This window comes from Aulonocara stuartgranti (assembly GCF_965226115.1).
Source record: "Aulonocara stuartgranti genome assembly, chromosome: 8".
In the NCBI taxonomy this organism is placed as follows: domain Eukaryota; kingdom Metazoa; phylum Chordata; class Actinopteri; order Cichliformes; family Cichlidae; genus Aulonocara; species Aulonocara stuartgranti.
Genome location: NC_138959.1, coordinates 28,936,570 through 28,956,864, shown reverse-complemented (window position 1 = coordinate 28,956,864; position 20,295 = coordinate 28,936,570). Strand labels below are relative to the sequence as shown.

The 20,295-nt window shown below is 38.7% G+C and overlaps 1 protein-coding gene and 1 long non-coding RNA gene across 9 annotated transcripts in view; one reads left to right on the top strand and one right to left on the bottom strand.

Annotated features, from left to right (window-relative positions):
* Positions 1-20,295, top strand: part of LOC309713590 (rho GTPase-activating protein 23-like) — a 76,805-nt gene that overhangs the window by 7,558 nt on the left and 48,952 nt on the right. For 3 of the 7 annotated variants that reach the window (XM_082545345.1, XM_082545347.1, XM_082545344.1), the window contains exon 1: positions 12,979-13,204. The exons of 1 other annotated variant lie outside the window; for it this stretch is intronic. In XM_082545345.1, the coding sequence (XP_082401471.1) occupies positions 13,151-13,204 (54 nt within the window). In that variant the 5' untranslated portion in view covers positions 12,979-13,150. Of the gene's footprint in view, positions 1-12,972; positions 13,205-20,295 lie in introns of those variants that run through there. 3 more of the 7 variants (XM_082545351.1, XM_082545350.1, XM_082545349.1) reach the window with 2 other exon arrangements.
* LOC309713623 lies at positions 7,906-15,653 on the bottom strand. 2 transcript variants are annotated; one of them, XR_014278620.1, is made up of 4 exons: positions 15,548-15,653; positions 10,883-10,931; positions 9,531-9,692; positions 7,906-9,445 (listed from the first exon to the last, which is right to left on the bottom strand). It is a non-coding gene; the product is annotated as an uncharacterized lncRNA (long non-coding RNA). The 2 variants fall into 2 exon arrangements; XR_014278621.1 differs by lacking the exon at positions 15,548-15,653 and adding an exon at positions 12,650-12,813.

The following is a 20,295-nucleotide window of genomic DNA, read 5'->3' as shown; positions in this document are numbered from 1 at the left end:
CAGGCATAGCCCTAAAGAATGTAGCCTCATGGGTAGTGTAGTCCATGCTGCAGGGAGATTGGCCTGCCATACCCGTTATGTGTTTGTGAGCGTGACGGGGGGAGAAGAAGAAGAGTAGAAAAGTACGAGTTGTCAGTTGCCGAACAGAAACGAGAGATGGAGTTTATTTATTTATTACTTGTTTAGAGAAAAGGGGGGCATAAGTCCTATTAACCTGCAACAATTGTGATACTTGCTTCCAAAAAAAGATATATGAAACAGGAACAAGAGATGGAAGCATGTAAATATGATAATAACCACTACAGCCAAAAAGAGTGCCTGACGAGCCCAGTTGTAAGTGAGCTATCAAGACTCGACTGTACACAATGTATTGCGTGGAACAGTTTTCTGTACGAGATCGCTGCAAAAAGTGCAGCCTTACCTAATGTCCACCCTACCTACTGTTACTCATTTTATATTAAGATTTACAAATCTAATTGGTATTGGTATGGCGAGTAGCCTTCAGTAATACAGGGAGTACAGAATTATTAGGCAAATGAGTATTTTGTCCACATCATCCTCTTCATGCATGTTGTCTTACTCCAAGCTGTATAGGCTCGAAAGCCTACTACCAATTAAGCATATTAGGTGATGTGCATCTCTGTAATGAGAAGGGGTGTGGTCTAATGACATCAACACCCTATATCAGGTGTGCTTAATTATTAGGCAACGTCCTTTCCTTTGGCAAAATGGGTCAAAATGGGTTGTCTCACTTCCTGAGACAACTGGGGAAGTACAGTCTTCCACAGGAGCTGCTGATCCAGTTCTACACTGCGGTCATTGAGTCTGTCCTGTGCTCCTCCATCACAGTCTGGTATGGAGCAGCCACTAAACAGGACAGGAGCAGACTGCAGCGGACTGTACGGGCAGCAGAAAGGATCATCGGCGCCCCCCTGCCCTCCATCCAGGATCTGTACCTCTCAAGAACCAGGAAACGGGCAGGGAAAATCATCACAGACCCCTCACACCCTGGACACAGACTTTTTGATCTGCTGCCCTCTGGCAGACGGTACAGAAGTCTGCAGACCAGGACCACCCGACACAGGAACAGTTTCTTTCCCCTCGCCATCTCCCTTCTTAACAGTTGACCTGTCACACTGCTCCCACTGCCAGACTGCAACTGCACCTTATGTACATTTTGTAGTATTCATTCCACCTCATTCATTTCTGTATTTTATGTATATAAGTTTAGATTCGTTATTTATAGTTGGTTTACACAGCTTTGTGTGTGTATGTGTAATGTGTATATATAGACACGTGTGTGTGTGTGTGTGTGTGTGTGTGTGTGTGCGTGTGTGTGTGTGTGTGTGTGATTTACATTGCTGTGCTTGAGAGCCGCCATCTGCCGGAACCAAATTCCCTGTATGTGTCTGCACATATACTTGGCCAATAAACACGATTCTGATTCTGATTCTGATTCTGAAAAGAAGGACTTGACAGGCTCAGAAAAGTCAAAAATAGTGAGATATCTTGCAGAGGGATGCAGCAGTCTCAAAATTGCAAAGCTTCTGAAGCGTGATCATCGAACAATCAAGCGTTTCATTCAAAATAGTCAACAGGGTCGCAAGAAGCGTGTGGAAAAACCAAGGCGCAAAATAACTGCCCATGAACTGAGAAAAGTCAAGCGTGCAGCTGCCAAGATGCCACTTGCCACCAGTTTGGTCATATTTCAGAGCTGCAACATCACTGGAGTGCCCAAAAGCACAAGGTGTGCAATACTCAGAGACATGGCCAAGGTAAGAAAGGCTGAAAGACGACCACCACTGAACAAGACACACAAGCTGAAACGTCAAGACTGGGCCAAGAAATATCTCAAGACTGGTTTTTCTAAGGTTTTATGGACTGATGAAATGAGAGTGAGTCTTGATGGGCCAGATGGATGGGCCCGTGGCTGGATTGGTAAAGGGCAGAGAGCTCCAGTCCCACTCAGACGCCAGCAAGGTGGAGGTGGAGTACTGGTTTGGGCTGGTATCATCAAAGATGAGCTTGTGGGGCCTTTTCGGGTTGAGGATGGAGTCAAGCTCAACTCCCAGTCCTACTGCCAGTTTCTGGAAGACACCTTCTTCAAGCAGTGGTACAGGAAGAAGTCTGCATCCTTCAAGAAAAACATGATGTTCATGCAGGACAATGCTCCATCACACGCGTCCAAGTACTCCACAGCGTGGCTGCAAGAAAGGGTATAAAAGAAGAAAAACTAATGACATGGCCTCCTTGTTCACCTGATCTGAACCCCATTGAGAACCTGTGGTCCATCATCAAATGTGAGATTTACAAGGAGGGAAAACAGTACACCTCTCTGAACAGTGTCTGGGAGGCTGTGGTTGCTGCTGCACGCAATGTTGATGGCGAACAGATCAAAACACTGACAGAATCCATGGATGGCAGGCTTTTGAGTGTCCTTGCAAAGAAAGGTGGCTATATTGGTCGCTGATTTGTTTTTGTTTTGTTTTTGAATGTCAGAAATGTATATTTGTGAATGTGGAGATGTTATATTGGTTTCACTGGTAAAAAGAAATCATTGAAATGGGTATATATTTGTTTTTTGTTAAGTTGCCTAATAATTATGCACAGTAATAGTCACCTGCACACACAGATATCCCCCTAAAATAGCTCAAACTAAAAACAAACTAAAAACTACTTCCACAAACATTCAGCTTTGATATTAATGAGTTTTTTGGGTTCATTGAGAACATGGTTGTTGTTCAATAATAACATTATTCCTCAAAAATACAACTTGCCTAATAATTCTGCACTCCCTGTAGTAATAAATCACACAGCAATAGTACATTCATGTAGTTGTAAAAAGCATGACAATATATCATGTAATCCAAAGTATTCAGAATACATTACTCTAATTGAGTAACTTAACGGAATACGTTACAAAATGCATTTTGGGGCATGTATTCTGTAATCTGTAGTGGAATACATTTTAAAAGTAACCTTCCCAACACTGTTTATATATTAATGAAAGCCAATACTAACATAGATGCATTGAATGAGAATACAAAACTCATCATTGGAGTGGAGTAATCATACCAAACTACAAACTGGTAGGTCTGGTAAGTCAGACAGTTTGAAAGGCTTTCAATATTTTACTATCCAGATCTAATCTGAACTGCATAACAAGTATTTATAGATTAGATGTTACCATATTAAATTATCATTACATGCATACTTAAACATGTGATTTCATGTCACTTAAAATTTGGAACCCTTGGTCTACTACTGTATTAAATTAAATCATTAACTGACATGATCTCTGGCACATCTTTTCTCTCCTAAGTGCACATTTGTTATTTTGTTTTTCATCAAAGCAACATGTCAGGTGATGTTATTTTCTGTCATCAGCAGAAGCCATTGTTGTTGACGGTAGCTTTGCACCCCACTAACCCTGTATAACGCAAGGACAAAGTGCATAATTGACTTTTTAAAATCCTGGATGCTGAAACATGTATGTATACAAAAACACTTAAAATAGCATACAAGAAAAAGTAATTAAAAAATTAGTGCACAGGCAAAATCTATTTAATGCATTTAATCTCTGGGCAGAACATTGTTTGTTTTGAATAAGTTCTATTCAGATGTGATTTGCATTGTTCAGATTGAATTGCTCAACTTGAACAGATAGTTTTAAAAACTGAATTTGAAATCCAATGCATTGGTTTGAAAATGATTGACACTAAACTGAAACTGAATTTCATATTTTAAAAAATGAATTTATTTGCTTTGAAACTGTATCATCAAATCCTTTTTTATTAGTGATTCGGCTGCTACACTAAAGCAAACCACTGATGATATGTTTACCCAGTTGGAGCTTTGAAACCTTTGATAAATGTAGTCTCAATAGTGGAGCCAAGTCTAAGTAAATAACTGTATAATATATCATAATATATTAAAATAATATTGTTGCACTGTGATCAGTGTAAGATATTATTAATGACACCTGAGTATATTTGTTGTTGTTTTTAGACGTCTCTGGTTGAAAATGTTTTTCCTCTGCAGTAATACAAGGAATGTATTTGAAACTGAGTGTGTGACAGGATGCAGCACAGGCAAGATAAGACATTTTTGTATGTATGAGCTGGCAGCCTGTTGAGGGGTGGGGGATTTAAATCCAGTAGATTAAGGCTGTTGTGTAATGGTTAGATGGTCTGTGCTTTGTGAGACTGACACATGCCCTCTTGAAAATACATTCAAATGATCTTATATAAGTACAGAAGTACATGAATGAATATCCTGTTGAAATTCATTGTGGTTAAATCACTATGATTACGATGTCCTACTCAGCAGTAATGTGCGTTCATGTGTTGCACCTACGCAGTTTATGTGAGCAGCTTGCTAAGATTAGATGCTGGCTTATGGCCATATTTATCCAAAACTAGTGAGTGACTTTTGATTTATGGCATAGTATGCTTCACTGCATGGCTGAAGGCCTGAGGGAAAATGGGTATGTTCACAGAAAGCTTATCTTCAGTGATCTTCATTGGCTGTCCACTTTGTAGAATACATATAATTCAAGTAATGCAAGTGCATGGCCTTTCTATAGCTGCAGGGCAATGACACTGATGACACTGATGGGAGGGGATTGTCCTATGAAGCAGAGTTTTCTCTGAAGGTAGTAGTTCTAATGTATTCAGATTGCATGAGATTACACAGGGACCACCAATGAACCTGGATAGAGATGTGTGTTTTTAAATCGAAAACTGTTCATATGGCATTTGTAAACATGGGAGAAATAGTTCACGTACAAAAGTTCCTCATTTGCCCAACCTAACTTCTAATTTGCCTTCAGCTTACAGTCAGCTTGCTCTCTAGTGGTCAGCCTGCCCCACTGCACAGACAATCCTCAGCTTCACTGGAGATAAGATGGATTAGGTATTTAGCGAAATCTCTTCATGCTGCTGTAAATAGACAGATGGGTTTGAGCCCCCCCACCACCACCTAACCAACCAAACCTACCAACCTCCACACTCACCGCCTCTCTGTTGCCGTGCCAGGCCACAACATGACTGAACACAAGTGAACACAGGCAGATAAATGTCTGTTTAATTTCAAAAGATTACTTCTACTCCCCTATTCATCTTTCTCATTTTACTTTTTTTCAAAAACACTTGTTTAGTTTCATTGAAGCTTTATGGTTTTACAGTGTTTTACTGAAGTGACAGACAACACTAAAACTAAGAAAGACTGTGCCACACTTATCATGCAACATGAGCAGTTTTTCCTTTTTCTTCATATTAATTTGAAAATACAACACTGCTCAAAAAAATAAATACTTTTACCAGAGTATAGCATCAAGTCAATTAAACATTTTGGAATATTGATCTGGTCAGTGGGGGGTAGTTAAGCAGTTTAGCAGGTGCTATATAAAAGATCAACAGTTGTGATGGTTCCAGTTTCCACAGACAACATATCCTCAGCATAACCATGTTTAATATCCACAAAACTTTTTTTTAAAAAAAGGTTATACACACACAATACAGTAATATTATGTTGAAGCACAGTACGTATCACTCCGCGAGGCTCCCGACTATGGTAGCCGTAATGTTCCGACAATCCGGTGCGGCTTCGTAGCTTAGCAAAGTCGTACTAAAACATTTTTTGACAGATTTTTGAGTGCCGTGTACCACATAAAATTGGTTCGAGGTCAGTAAGCACAACCAGAATTCATATAGAAGAATTATAAGGGGCACTGTCGATTTTTCAGAAAATCAAAGGATTTTAAGAGCGACTTATTTTCCGAAAAAGGCGGTAATAACGACGGCCGCTAGCATGCTTTACTAAAAAATGTGCTTTGGTGTGTATCTGATGGACAAAAGCCAAACCAGTTCCACACCACTGAAGTTGTGCCATTTTTACAAACCAGTTCTGGTTCATCTGTTTCATTCAACGATCCACTTTCGCTTATTCTCCATCGCCGCCATGCTTTTTCTGCCAAAGGCACTGCGCATGTGCGTTCTACCCATACTCTAAAGCAATATTTCATTTTCTTATCATTGCCTAACATTATATCGGTATTACCGTGAACAGTATGATATGGCCACACCCTACGAGGAGGAGCCAAACTTCAAGTGATTCAACCATCCAGCAAAGACTGAAGGTCTGCCACCGCCTTTAGAAGCGGCAACAAACGAGGACATCAGAATTAGGAGCATTTCTTCATTTTGTAGGGAGAAGATGGGAAGCCAGGCAGGGTCCCATTTCTGCACTACAACCAAACCGCACACACACAGAGAAAGACAGAGAGGAGGTAGAGCACTTTAGAGAGAGAGAGTGGTGAGTCAAGCAGTGAGGACAAAGAGACTGTGACAACCAAACGTTCCTCAGCTTTGTACTTTGTCTCTACTGAGCTGTCAAAATGTTTTTTATTCTGAGAATGATATTAATAGTATTCGTTCTTTGCTCTAATCCATCTTTGTTCTTTCTTTCTTTTCAGTTTAAGCTTACACATTTGCATTTTCTGTGTTGTCCTGTAGAGCCAGAAGTGATCAAATTTGGATAAAAGGGTGAAGCTCACACAGCTGTGAGCTGTATCTGCTAATTAGTGCCAAGTAAAAGATTAATAAAATAATAAAGTTTTAGTCACTAAAGCTGAAGCACAAGCTTCTTGGACAGTCCATACGAGAACATATCATGATAGCAGTGCTCCAAAAAGCACCAATACCACAAACACTATTAAATTAGTATACATGAGGCTAACTGTGAGCCCTTAGCTTTGAACCTTAAGGGGAAAATGTAATTTAATTAGAGGGGAACTCTCCACAGAGGTCAAAGCTGGTTTTTGTACCCATAGACTCATAGATATATAAATATATGAGATGGAAGTTGGCACTGTGATATCATGTGTTTGTTTCTGAAGCACCAATATGAAGCCTCAAAGCATTTCCATTGCTCCCGTCTTGGCTGCAAAAACGGGTGTAAAAAGAGGGACGGGTCTGATACTGCACACTTTTAAAAACTGTTAGCAAATTAGCATGTCATTTCCATTTTGAAACATCCCATATGGAAAAGATATATATAAATCTTATAAAGTTTGTATCTGTCTTGTGTGAAACTTGTATGAAAAGCACACAAGAGTGAAAACAGATATAAAATCCCTTGAAAAATTATATAAATGAAACTTGTATTTCTTGGATACTTACTAAAACAATATATGAAAGTAATGAGAAAGTGGCCACTTTCCTGAGTAAATCACATAAGCCTTATATGATTCACTATATGAAGTAGGCCACATCTTATGCAAGTCTTTTATAAGTTTTTCATATTTCTTTTCCATATGGGATAGTATGACCAAGATTTGCAAAATAGAAAAATATTTTTATTAAGTATGATTCAGAATGGAGCACGAGCCCATAAACTAAAAGTAAAGTGTTTACATCGATCATTGTTCATACCAGTTTTTTTTAACACTGTAAAGTTTGACTTGCTGGCCCCTATTGGGAACTGTGTTGTTTTTTTGTTTTTGTTTTTTTAACTTCAGCGTTGGCTTAACTTTTTAGCCAGAGAGATTGTTGTGTGAATAAAATCAGCCTTGGGACATTTTTTTGCACATTTCACGATGTGTTTACTTTAAACAAATAGATTCCTGGAAGGTTAGAACAACATTGTAATGTATCAACTGATTTTATCAAGCATCCATGTTGGGTTTATTGAAAAATAATTTCCATAGGCCACATTTTTTCCAGTCTTTAGAGTGCATGTGTGGAGCATTTTTGATGTATTCTGTAGTTCTCCTACATGTTTGTGCTTCAGTTTTTGTGAACTTAATTGTATTGTTACTTTGCTCTAAACAAACTTTAATTAGTGTCAGTCCATTCTACACACCCATTTTTAGAATTAACTTTCTAAATAGCCTTGCCTTAAATTAGCACTTCAGGATTCATGCATACAATCTTTATTTTGATACCAAGATTATTTATACAGAGTTTGCAATTGCAGAGAAATACTCTATTCATTTTGGGCATCTCATTCTGGAGCAGGAACCACAGAAAGATCTTTGGCACTCAAGAGGTTAACCTCTAGCTCCAAAACCACAACATGGTAACAGCCAAAATGCTAATGGGTGACACTGCAGTGCCTACATCCATCTTTTATACTATCAGTTCAGTTTATGATAGGCTAAAGTTGCAGGTTGGGAGGGTCACAAAATGCATAAGCTGAGAGACTGGGGGATGATGGGATACTGGTTCTGTGCAGGGCCCCCCCATTGTGAGGATGAAACCCTTTTCAGAGCAAAAGCAGATTAGCACTGCAGCCTGACCCCATATGTGCATGAACACACAGACTGTTGGAAAGGAAATTTAGGGCCTTTGTTTTGGAACAACAAAGCTGTTAATCTCTTGTTATGGAAGATGTGATACAGGAATTTCAATAAATATCTGTGTCATGGTCTTTGGTAATATTTCAATATGCCAACAACAAGAGAGCCACAAACAAAAGGAATATATGGTGACTGCGCTTTGGGGTCCCTAAGAGAGGGGGGGGGGGGGGGGGGGCGCTATACAAATACAGGCCATTTACGTTTTTGTTACGTAACATCTTTTAGTTTCTTAGACTATGCTTGTTTAGCATGTACTCTAAATGCAACCTATAGTGCTCGATGGGACTGGGACTGTAAATACTTTTCTCCTGACCTTTTTTGTGCTACATGCTAAAGCTTGTGAAATGTCAGCACCGTGTACCAAACTGAAACAAAGATCTATACAAATATGTCCAAGAACAATTTGAATGTATCATTTTTCCTTTGACTCAGAGCATTTGTATTTAGGCTTGTGAAACATTTTAGTAAGCTTACCCGTGAAATCATTGCAATCATTGTTTCAGTTGACTCAATACATGAGATACTTCATTTTCATTAGTTGAGCTTCTTATCTGAAAAGATGTTCTCTTTGAAAAGTTATGGGATTACAGTGTTACAACCATTAACCTAAATAAACAAATTCACAAAAGCATAAGCTCAATTAAGTAGAAACAAAGAATTCAATAGTTTAAAAAAGGAAAGAAAAACAATACAATCAAGAGCTTAAGTAAAATCTGAAAAGAATAGTCAATGCAGAAAACATTTCTGCATCCATCCTTGAACAGCTGAAACAGATATTAACAGATGTGGTTATATTCATCTGGATCTGTGTCAGCTGATAGAGAAACTGTACTGAGTCAAACTGAATTCAAACAGCAGCATCAAATGACAGGAGGGTAATTAACTAAGAAAGGATGAACTTGTCATATCCATGATTTTCTGATTGGACTCAGATTGGGAACTTCCACTTGTTAGTGATAAACTCCAAGCAGTCTGATCCACAACTTTGCAGTACAAAAGGGTGCTAGTCAGACAGATCCGCAATCCTCTATCTTGCTAGATCTCTTACTCTCAGGTAACTCACACCTCAGGTCCAGTTATCCTGCACTGAAGGAAGCAGAAAGCAAGTTGCAGTCTCTCCACATGCAAAAACAGAAAAACATTTGCATACAGTAGCACTAATCCCACTTACAGCTCTTTGTTAACAATCCAGCAATGAATGGATGTCTTCCTCCAGCCTAAGTAGCGGGCAACTGATCACGAGATCACAAACAGGTGAGATAATCAGCTCAGGTGCCCAGGTGTTGGCAGGCGTAGAGCAGGAGGAAGGCCGGCCTCTAAGACAGGGGTGTGGCTAGTGCAAAAGCAAACACAACACAGACAGTCAGAGAGAGGAAGAAAAAAACAGAATGAGAGAGAGACAGAACAAGTGAGAGACGAGTCAGAAATGGGGATTGGAGGACCACGACAGCAGTACTAGCAGTACTAACATTATTCAAAGTTTCACAGTTTATCAGGACAAGCAAGACAAGTAGCGGCTGCCTTTTAAAATCTAAAAGTAGATATTAATTAAATCTAAAGTGATCCCTTTTATTTCTTTGCATGCACCCTTGACATTGCTGCCATCCTGTGGCCACAATTGACTACTATAAAAGGCAGGGTTGCCTTTTTTCTCACTTCCATATCCCAGCTTAAAGTTGTCTTTTTTGAAGGGGGTGGTTAATGCGCATGTTCTGGTCTTTGACAAGAGACCAATGGGAGTTTAGCATGCTAGACTACCTGTTACTGGTTCTGCTTCTGCTCCTCTTACATCAGTTAACATCAAACATAAAGCCTGAGGGCCAGAATCAGTCTGGCAAAGACTCCAATGTGGCCCACTGGTAGACTTCAGAAAATGTGTAAGAGTGCATAGATTTTAAACTTTTAATTGTATGTCCAAAGTTTTGCAGCTTTTCCTATTAATAAATTATCCACATGCCATTCATACACAAAAGTAGTTAAGTAAAAAATAAACAATTAAATGACAGAAAAACTTCTGTTTTTCCACTATCTACTTTAAAGATTTCTCTTTTCCATAGTTTAAAAACTCTTGTTTTATAAATACAGTCAGGGCAATAAGAAGCACCAATGCCACATGATAAGAACTTTTTTCTCAAATATCTTATGTACAGAAACTGAGATGTATTGTTAAAATTACACTTCTTTTACTTATATTAAAATATCTCCACGATTAAATGTTTAGTTAGATGTCTACGCTGACAGAAAGGGCAGTTTCTGTCCAGCCCTCTTAAGATCAAAGTTGGCTGTATGTGGGCGACAGAATAAAATGAGTCCGACATCCCTGATGGTAAATGGAGCAGCTCTATTGCTTTACGCAACTTGCCTCATTCACCCATTCATACAAGCACTTTTTCTCAGTTTTTTCTATCTTTGTTCACACACATTTGTACTTCAATTGATTCATCAAAGAGCAACTTGGGGTTAGTATCTTGCCTGAGGATATTTGGCATGCAGACTGGAGCAGCCAGGGATCGAACCACCAACCTTTTCAATTAGCAGAGGACCAGCTCTACCTGACTTCCTGTGTTTACTCCTGTTTGTGGAAAAAGAGGTAACATTAGTAAGGTGCCAATTTTGTGTTATTCATCATCATAACAGATAACTTTTCTCTCTGCTTGTTAATAAATAAACAAGAAAATATCCAATTTCTCAGTGTGACACCATGTTATCATCTCATGTATGCTGGAGCAGTGTTATTAACACTTTAATTGTTTAATTGTTATTAACACACTCTTGTTCCTGTCCATGATATGTGACAGAATGTCACATATGGAGCTTCAATTTAAAAGCTTTAATTTAAACTAAAATTTCAAATGCGACTGAACAAAGCACTGCCTTCATTAAATCATTAAAACCAACTCATTATCACTGGACTCACATGTTGGTAACTCGAGCATAGGCTGGCAGCCACTTTGTATGATAGGCTCCCTGTGGAAGCATTTTTCTTTAGCGTTCTTTTATATACTGTGTCTGACTTTGTGCGAGAGCAATGTAACACCAATAGAGGGTGTAGAAGTGTCTATCTACACTCTCACCCTCCCTTGGGGCTCCGTGTCCTGCTCTTATATAATGACTCATTGAGAGCATGTTAGTGCACAAGTAGCATGCTCTTCTCTCTGTCCCAAGGGGACTGTTGGCACAGCAGCACAACTGGGGCTGTATGTTGTTACACTGTCTATGATTTTGGACGCTACACAGATATATACTTTTCACTTCAGACGCCATTATCTTGACATATGTACCTACCCTAACTGTAGTTACAGACACTTCTTCAGTACTTACAGTTCTAAAACTAGAGTCCACAACACAGCATAGTGTAAGAAAGGTGTCTGATACAATTCAATGAAACGAATTTTAGTTGAAATCAGAGGGTCCACGTGCAAAGTTACACAGCAAAAATTAGAAAAACACTGGAATAGGATAAGAATAAGATACTGTACACAACTGTACACAATAGAATAAAATAAAATAAAATACTATATACAATAGAATGGTAGAATTGAATTGATGAATTGATGGAAAAATGTCGCAATTAATTTGATGACAACTCACAGTTTTCCATGCATCCTAAGCACAACTCATCAACGCTTTCCTGGATAAATTTGAGGTTGCTGTGGTTGACCACTTTGAAACTGGCACTGGCAAATATTGCATTTGAAATATGTTCAGGGGTGGAGCCTTATCACACGTGGAGAAGTTTGGTCCAGATTGGACAATGTATTTGTGAATAAGAACCAATTAAACTTTCATGGTGAATGATTAAAATGCAGTGTGGACACACAAAGGCACCACAATTTTGAATATGGCCCACATCTGTAGTTGACCAAATATGAAGTTGATTGGATAAAATCCCTCAGAAGAGTTCAAAAAGGAATAATTCCTGGAAATGGTCAAGTTAGCGCCACAATTTCATCTTCAATTTAATATGGCTGACTTCCTGTTGGGTTTGAGTCATGTACCCAGTGGACGTTTAGTCCTGTCTTGGCATGTACCAGATTTCATACATGTGCATGACACCCAGTTGGGGCAGTTTTTTCACTTTTGTAGAGGGTGCTACTGAGCCATTATGTCCAAAACCAATAAAATACATAAATAAATAGTAAAATACTAGACTGTGTCTGAGTTTGTGAGCATGTTAAGGCCCTCAAAAAAGCAATTAATTTACCAAAATAATAAAAATATAAAATAATAAATGGAGCGGCTCTGAAAGTAGCATTTAATTAAGACACATTGCTTTACAATAAATCCTACCTTTCTTCAAGAAATTAAGCTATTCACGAACTCCACGCAGTTCTTGGAGGATGACGGAATTGATACCATTGACATTTGACGCACATAAATCCAGTAGGATGCAGTTTGAACTGTTATCTGTAATTGCCCACTAAGGTTTATGTTGAGCAATAATGTCGAGCAATATTAAAAATGTTAGTGGTTCTACTAGATTTTAAATAAAATGTTTTATTTAAGTAAAGCGTATTATTTCTGATAAGAATCGTCTTCCTATATGCAATGCCTGAAACGCAAAAGTAAATTTGAAGAAAATGCGTAAACATGTACCCATATTTATTTTGAAGTTCAAACTTCCGGTTGTGCTGTGCCACATGCTTTTAGCTGAACTGTTTACGTTGTGGGGACTGCTGGAGAGAAGAGCACAGCCAGTCTGCTCTACACCCCAGCACGATTTAAGACAAAAATGTTGACAGCAAAGTATGTCTTTTTGTCGGTTTACGCACGCCAGACGCTGACACGCCAATGAATGGAGTTACTTTTTGCGTTGTTGGAATTCCACCTCGCTCAGACGCTGAAGTAAGTCAGATACAATAACTGTTTTTCTGGTGACTGGAATAATGTTATTATAATATTGATCAGTTCTTCCTGTCGGGGGGAAACCATCCCATAAAGACGGTAAATCTACCCACAAATGGATGCTACTTAGTATAATCGTACACTAGACGAATCAGAGCTTTTTTGCCGTAAAAAGTCTAAACCAAGGATGTTAAACTCATTTTCCTGCTTGAGCCCAATTTAATCTCAAGAGCATGTAAACAAGTACATGCTATCCATATGATGAAGAATCTGAGGTGTTTAAAAAAAAAAGAGATATGAATGATATTCGTTATTTTCATTATTTTTTTCATTTAATTATTTATCATTGTACATGCACTACAATTTAGCGAATCTAAAAGTGGACAGACCATTCACATATTTGAGGAACTTAAGCCTTACTTGCTAAAATTCGTGCATTCTTCTGTAAAGCTGAAAAGTTAAATGATTTCACATCAATTATTTGACTTTAAAAAGCCCCCACGCTGGCCCAGTGGGCCACACATTTGACAGTCTTGGGTTAAACACACAATTAATAAATGTTTCGTTTCATTAGGAGAGGTGTGGGATAGTTTCCACAATAGCTACGTCACAGCATTGACAGACAAACTGCAGACATGACTTTTTGTGCACTTTTGTTCTTGTGCTCTTGACCATGTCTTACGCAACTTGTCAAATTCCCAAAATTAAAAACAAAACTGCAAACCACATAATGTTAACTCATAAAAAACGTTATGACTGTAAGTGCATGGTTTTGTAAGAAACTCAAAATCTGTGTATTTTACTTTCCTGTGAATGTCTACACCACAGTTTATTCACTCATCATTGACACCATTCTACACATAATACTTCACATATCTTGCAAAATGGAGGTATGGGGTGTGGGCACATAGCAATGGAATTGGAATGCATGTATTTCCATGTGCCAGCCCACATATGCATATTTGGCAACAAAAGGCACATTGTAAGCTTTGGTCTTCTGTTAGTGCAGAAACATTTACTCAGAAACATTTCATGAGCCTTTTTAGAAATTAATTTGCTAATCATGATTCTGACATTTGTTGTGTCCCTTCACTCAGCACATTATTCTTTGCTCAGATTGTGTGAGTTGTTTTCTCCCCCAACTTTTAATATTTTCAGAGCTTATTATTGTGGGTGTGTTTTCCTATTATTGTCACGGCCCAGTTAGCATCAGGATCATACACAAGAGATAATTATAACAATGGTGGTCGAACTTTCAGCTTAAAGGAAGTGACTCGACTGTTTTCATCAGAAGTTACATCTGTTGAGTAGCAGTATCTTTTAATACAATATCATTTATTAGTGAATACTATTTATTAATTATTTTACTAACTTATTTTAAGGGAGTTGAGTACATGCTAGGTCTGCTGCATCTGTAACAAAACAGATTATATGACAAAACAAAGGGAGGTACACAAATGAACATACAAGTTTGCTGTGTGTGTGTGAGTGAGAGGGGGAGAGAGAGAGGGAGAGAAAGCAAGACAAGAACATCAGTGTGTGTATGGGCGTTTGTCATGACATACTTGAAAACGAGGGTGAGAGACTGCAACAAGCCCCCCTCCCCTGAAAGCAAGAGGTGGACAGGGAAAGACAGTCCATGGTCCACAGCCCCCCAAGAATAGAATAGAATAGAAAAGAATAAACACTTTTTTGTCAGTCAACTCATACACCAGTTAGTGCACACCAAATTTCAGTGAATTTTTTCAACATCAGACTGTACAAAATACATGATAAATGAATCTAAATTAGAATCCCAGACATGTACACGTAAGAATATAAGAGAAATCTTTATGGTAGATAGCGTTTTTTTAAGTTTTTCTGTCATTTAATTGTTTACATTATATAGATATATGTGTATTAGTGCTGTCAGCATTAATCTCGTTAAAATGACATTAACGCCATTAACGTGGCAAATCTCCGTTAGCAAGTTAGCATAGATTGCCCCATGCGTGGGGCTGCACTGCGCTAACACGTTAACGAGCTAACCGTGCTAACGCATTGACACCGTGAATAGTGTATTAACACAATTCATCTAAAATTACAAAAAAAATAATAAAATCAGAGTATGAAGAAGTTATGTTTGGTACTGTAAAGACCACAAACATGTTGAACAAATCATTTTCATAACTTGAAATGCAAATATAAATTGTAAATTTCAAAAACCTATGTACAAATTTTGCAAACAGCAAAGTTATATGCAACTAATTACCTAAAAATGCAGCCAATGCAGCATTGTAGCAGATAACAGGGCATTGCAGAGGATGGTGAAGTTTGTGCAGAGGACTATCTGGTGCAAATTACCTCCCACTGAGGACATCTACAGCTTCAGATGTAGAGAAAGAGCCGTCTGTATCCTACGCAACCCAACCCACACTGCACATGAACTGTTTACTCTCCTCCCCTTTGGATGGAAGCTTCAGAAACCGCTTCTAACCGAATGCAGTCAGACTGCTAAGCTGCCCTATGCTCAAAGTGAACACCTTACACCTTAAAAACATGCCACTCTGGAATTGTTGTTACTGATGTTTTAGTTAACTCTGTACTGTGCACTGCTGTTCCCTGCTGGTGGAATTTTGTACATTCATTGGATCTGTTGCAAAAACTGCTTGTAGGATGGGTTTTTGCTATTAAAGGCTAATGTTTTTCATATACTGTAAGGAATGACCTAAGAGTGGAGATCAGAAAGCATCTTTGTTTGTTTGGTTGTCTTCTTTGTCTCACAACAGAGGTTTGAAACTAAAGATAACATCAAGCTTTAGTTAGGGTCAGCCTTTAGTATCTATGGATGTCAGCTATTTAAGCAGTAACGGCATTTAGTGCATGTCTGAAAAGCCCAGGCTACAGTCTTCTGTTGCACTGATGCAGTTAGTGTGTGAATATTATTAAATGTGCTTTGGTGGTATGCGCTGTGAATTCACGTATCATCTGATGAAACAGAAGAGAAAGTCACACAGCCTCAAGGGAGCATCCTCTCCTCACAGCCACTCCTCGACTGGGTCATAAAAAAAAAACAAGCAGAGCACATGCATATTCTTGTATGACTCACACATTACTATGACTCACACACAATATTATGTTATTTTTGTTCTGCCTAGACTCATGATTGTAAGTTCCTAGCATCAGTAAAAACTATAAATAAAAAAGAAAGAAATCATTATGAGTGCATTGGAAGGGGAAGTGAAGGCCAGAAGAGGATGGGAGATGAAGATGCAGAGTCTGCTGTATGATGTTTGCATGGCTGTCACCCTCTTTTAGTGTCTCTACATCACACTTTTGTTTCCTTATCTTCATTCGCCCTTTCTCTTGCTTTCAGTCTTAACTGTATTCAGGTGTTAATAAAACGAGCACTGTGGGCCTGACAGCACTGTTAGAGCTGTTTGGTAAAGCCTAGAGGAGGATGGACACGTGCAGCCACACACACACACAAGCTGGCATTCACATTTAGTTTTTCTAGAAGCACTAACATTGATGCAAGTTGGCGGTTCAGTTGTAATCATTTATTCCTTCTCTCAGAATCCCACATTTACTCAACATTGTGTTATCAAAAACACTGATGCACAATACACGTGTTGTTTTACACTTACTTACAGATTTCTCTTTAAACTTATTACACTTATGTGTTCGTGTCAAATCTCTTATCGCACTCTTCAAGACCAATTCATGGCTTTGTGTACATGGGCAGTTCCTTAAATCCAAAACTTTTATTTAAAGGAGGAGACTTTCAATTATTAAAACAATAATTAACATGTGAGCATAGAAGTTATGGTCTGCCTTAACGTATAAAGCACCTTGAGGCGACTGTTGTTGTGATTTGGTGCTGTATAAATAAAACTGAATTGAATTAAACTGAATAGAAGGGAAGCAATCTAGGCAACAATGACATGTCATGAATTTGCACACTATCTTTGCCAGTTTAGCATTATTTAACAACAATCCAAGCAGGTTTGTCTTTTTTTCCCCGTTAAAGCAGCAGGCAACATCGATGAAAATTGTGAGAGGATCCTTTAAGGTTTCAGGAGAACTGATGAGCGATTTGATTAGTGAAAAAACAAATATATGATAAACCGATTTCTAAAATGAAACCACAATAGTGAAACAAGCTTAATACAGCTACCTCTAGTAAAAATTAAACACAATGTCACTTTACTCGCTAATACAACACCGACCTTACATGTTTAGCATACAGTTGTTCCATAGTGTAGTAAATAAAAATACCTACTAGTTATATTATATGTTCAAAGGACACTGTGTGCGGAGCACTGTATATGTAATACCCTAGAAAAAAGCAACCAATCCTAACTAATCATATTTCTGCGCTCAGGGAATGTTTGTCGTTTTTGCTTGACCTTTTTTTTGATGATTTTTCTGTCCCATATAAATTAATAATAATTGTAATGTAAAATAGACCCACATTTTATGTGTTCTGAAGAGCAATATCAGCTAGCCAGTTGTGAGTTTAAGAGAAGCTGACAGGAAGAGAGAGAGAGAGAGAATAGCATTTCTCTTTTCTCTACCAGTGGCCTGGACTGTTAAGCTAAAGAATGAGATGAATGTGACTGAAAGAGAAAAAGAAGGAGAAGAGAGAAAGAGAGAGAGAGAGAGAGAGAGCTGGCATGTCAGCAAATAGTCCCAAGGCAGAGAGAGAATGAAAAGAGACGCACAGTGGAGAGGGGGGAAGACTATACTTAGACACCAATACTGCTCTAGTGCCAGAATAGAGGAGAATATCTTATAAGCACCGTGGGATTTTTGCATTACTTATTTGAGATGGACTCGTTTCTGAAATCCAGAGATGAGTGATGAATATAAGCCAACCTACACACAGCAAACCACTACATCACTGAACTGAGTGTGTTGCATTTGGACAGTTACTTTGAAAGCTTTCAAGAGGACGAGCTGAAATTGAAGAGAAGTACCAGCTTATTTTACAACTAGAATTAACCTGGAACTGATGTTCTTTTATACAAAGAACGTTATATCTAAATGAGAGGATATAGAGGGCAAGAAGAAGTGATATTTCCTGTTTTGATCACCAAAAAAAAAGAACACTGTGGACTTGCTCAAGAGAAAATTGAAGAAAAGTGAACACCATATTATACTTGAAGTTTGGACTGCGTCTGCATAGCTTGAACATCGATCTTTAAGACCTTTGAAACATGACCAGATGAGTAGACTTACAGACTTTGTGCTTTGCCAGTTCTGATGGTGCTGCTTCAGTAGTTAACACTGTGTAGAACTGTTTTTGTTTTTTTTTACCACCAATTTAGCTTACTATTCTGGTCACAATGCAGCAAGTAGAGACTTTGCACAGATGAACGCAAATCGCAGTCTCACATTCTGAAGCTTTGGTGTGTTTTTATGTGTTTGCTACAAAGACAATACATGTTTGTTTGAATGTGGAAGTTCTAATGTTGAGGGTGTCGAGTGTAGCACCAGCTCCAGCAGGCCACAAGTGGCGATTCCAGTGCTCTGTCGGGGTTGACTGTAGCGACGCCGAACCTCGCTGTATCTGGCTGGCTGTTTTAAGGGATGTTTTACCTCATGCCTCCCCTTGTCAAACACCCATCACATCAACAAGAAGAAGTGCATACCAGAGGGTCATACGTCGCCGTTGCTTGTCTTGGGTAATTAGTTGTGATTAAAGCAGTATTAACAAATTTGATTTATTGGTTAAAGGACTAGTTTTGTGCATGACAATCTTAAACTTGACACACTATGTGGAGCGCTTTCTGCTGGATTTCATTTGCTATCTGTACAAAATTGTTTAAGAACAATGTTTTTGAAGAAAAAGTGTCCCATAGCTACTAATACGCTTAAATAAGTTCTAAAATAACAGTTTAAAATCAAACATCAAACATCTCATGTTATTTAGCACCCAAAACATTTAATCTAAAACAGGATTAGGTTTCAAGGGAGGTTTGGGGTGATGACCAATGATCATGTAGACATCATTCCAATACCATGTAATACCATCAATACCATCACGTAGATATCAACTCACTAACAACAGGGTTTTGGCCTTTCAATATTACATCATTAGTAGAGTCAGCATGTTTCGACCATGTACCTCACATAGTAGCCGTTCTGACTATTATGGCTTTACTACCTGAATCAAGCAAATATTATAACAGAACACTTAATGTTTTACCTGTTCCAGCTCATATTTGTCCCAAAATGTCTAGTAATTGTGGAATTAATAATAATAATGGATTGGATTTATATAGCACTTTTCAAGGCACCCAAAGCGCTTTACAATGCCACTATTCCTTCACTCTCACATTCACACACTGGTGGAGGCAGCTACAGGTGTAGCCACAGCTGCCCTGGGGCAGACTGACAGAAGCCAGGCTGCCATATCGCACCATCGGCCCCTCTGGCCAACACCAGTAGGTGGTAGGGTAAAGTGTCTTGCCCAAGGACACAACGACCAAGACAGAGAGCCCGGGGATCAAACCGGCGAACTTCCGGTTACAGATACGCTTCCCAACCCCCTGAGCCACGGTCACCCCAATTGTGTTGAGTTATTGGGCATTAACCTAAATTTGATGCTCTGTCACTGGTATGGGATCTAAATTGGGAAACACTGGTAGACACTAGACACTCCCTAGTGTCTATCTCTTAAAAACTACTACGGAATACCTCACCTGTTAAATGCATTAAAAATTACCCTATTAGCAGATCAACAGCCCTGACCTGTTGCAATAAGGAGAGATCATTTGGAAGAATTTGACATAAATAATTGAGATATAGAAATTTACTTATTTGGCAATTAGACTCCAATGATCCATCATGGCAGAACGGAATGCCATATTTATAATTTGCAAAGCGGCGCCCAGGTGTCACTGTTGATGATGACGTCATCTAAACAGACATGCAGCGTTCGGCTGCAGCACCCAGTCCATGAGGCGCTAGAAACTGACTGGGGCTCCAAACAAGCCAAACGGCAGTGTGACAAATTGGGAGTGGAGAAGGCCATTTTTTCCTTGGATTTTGCAGACAAGGGAATCTGCCAGTGGCCCTTGGTTAAATCCAGTGTTGTGAAAAAGCGA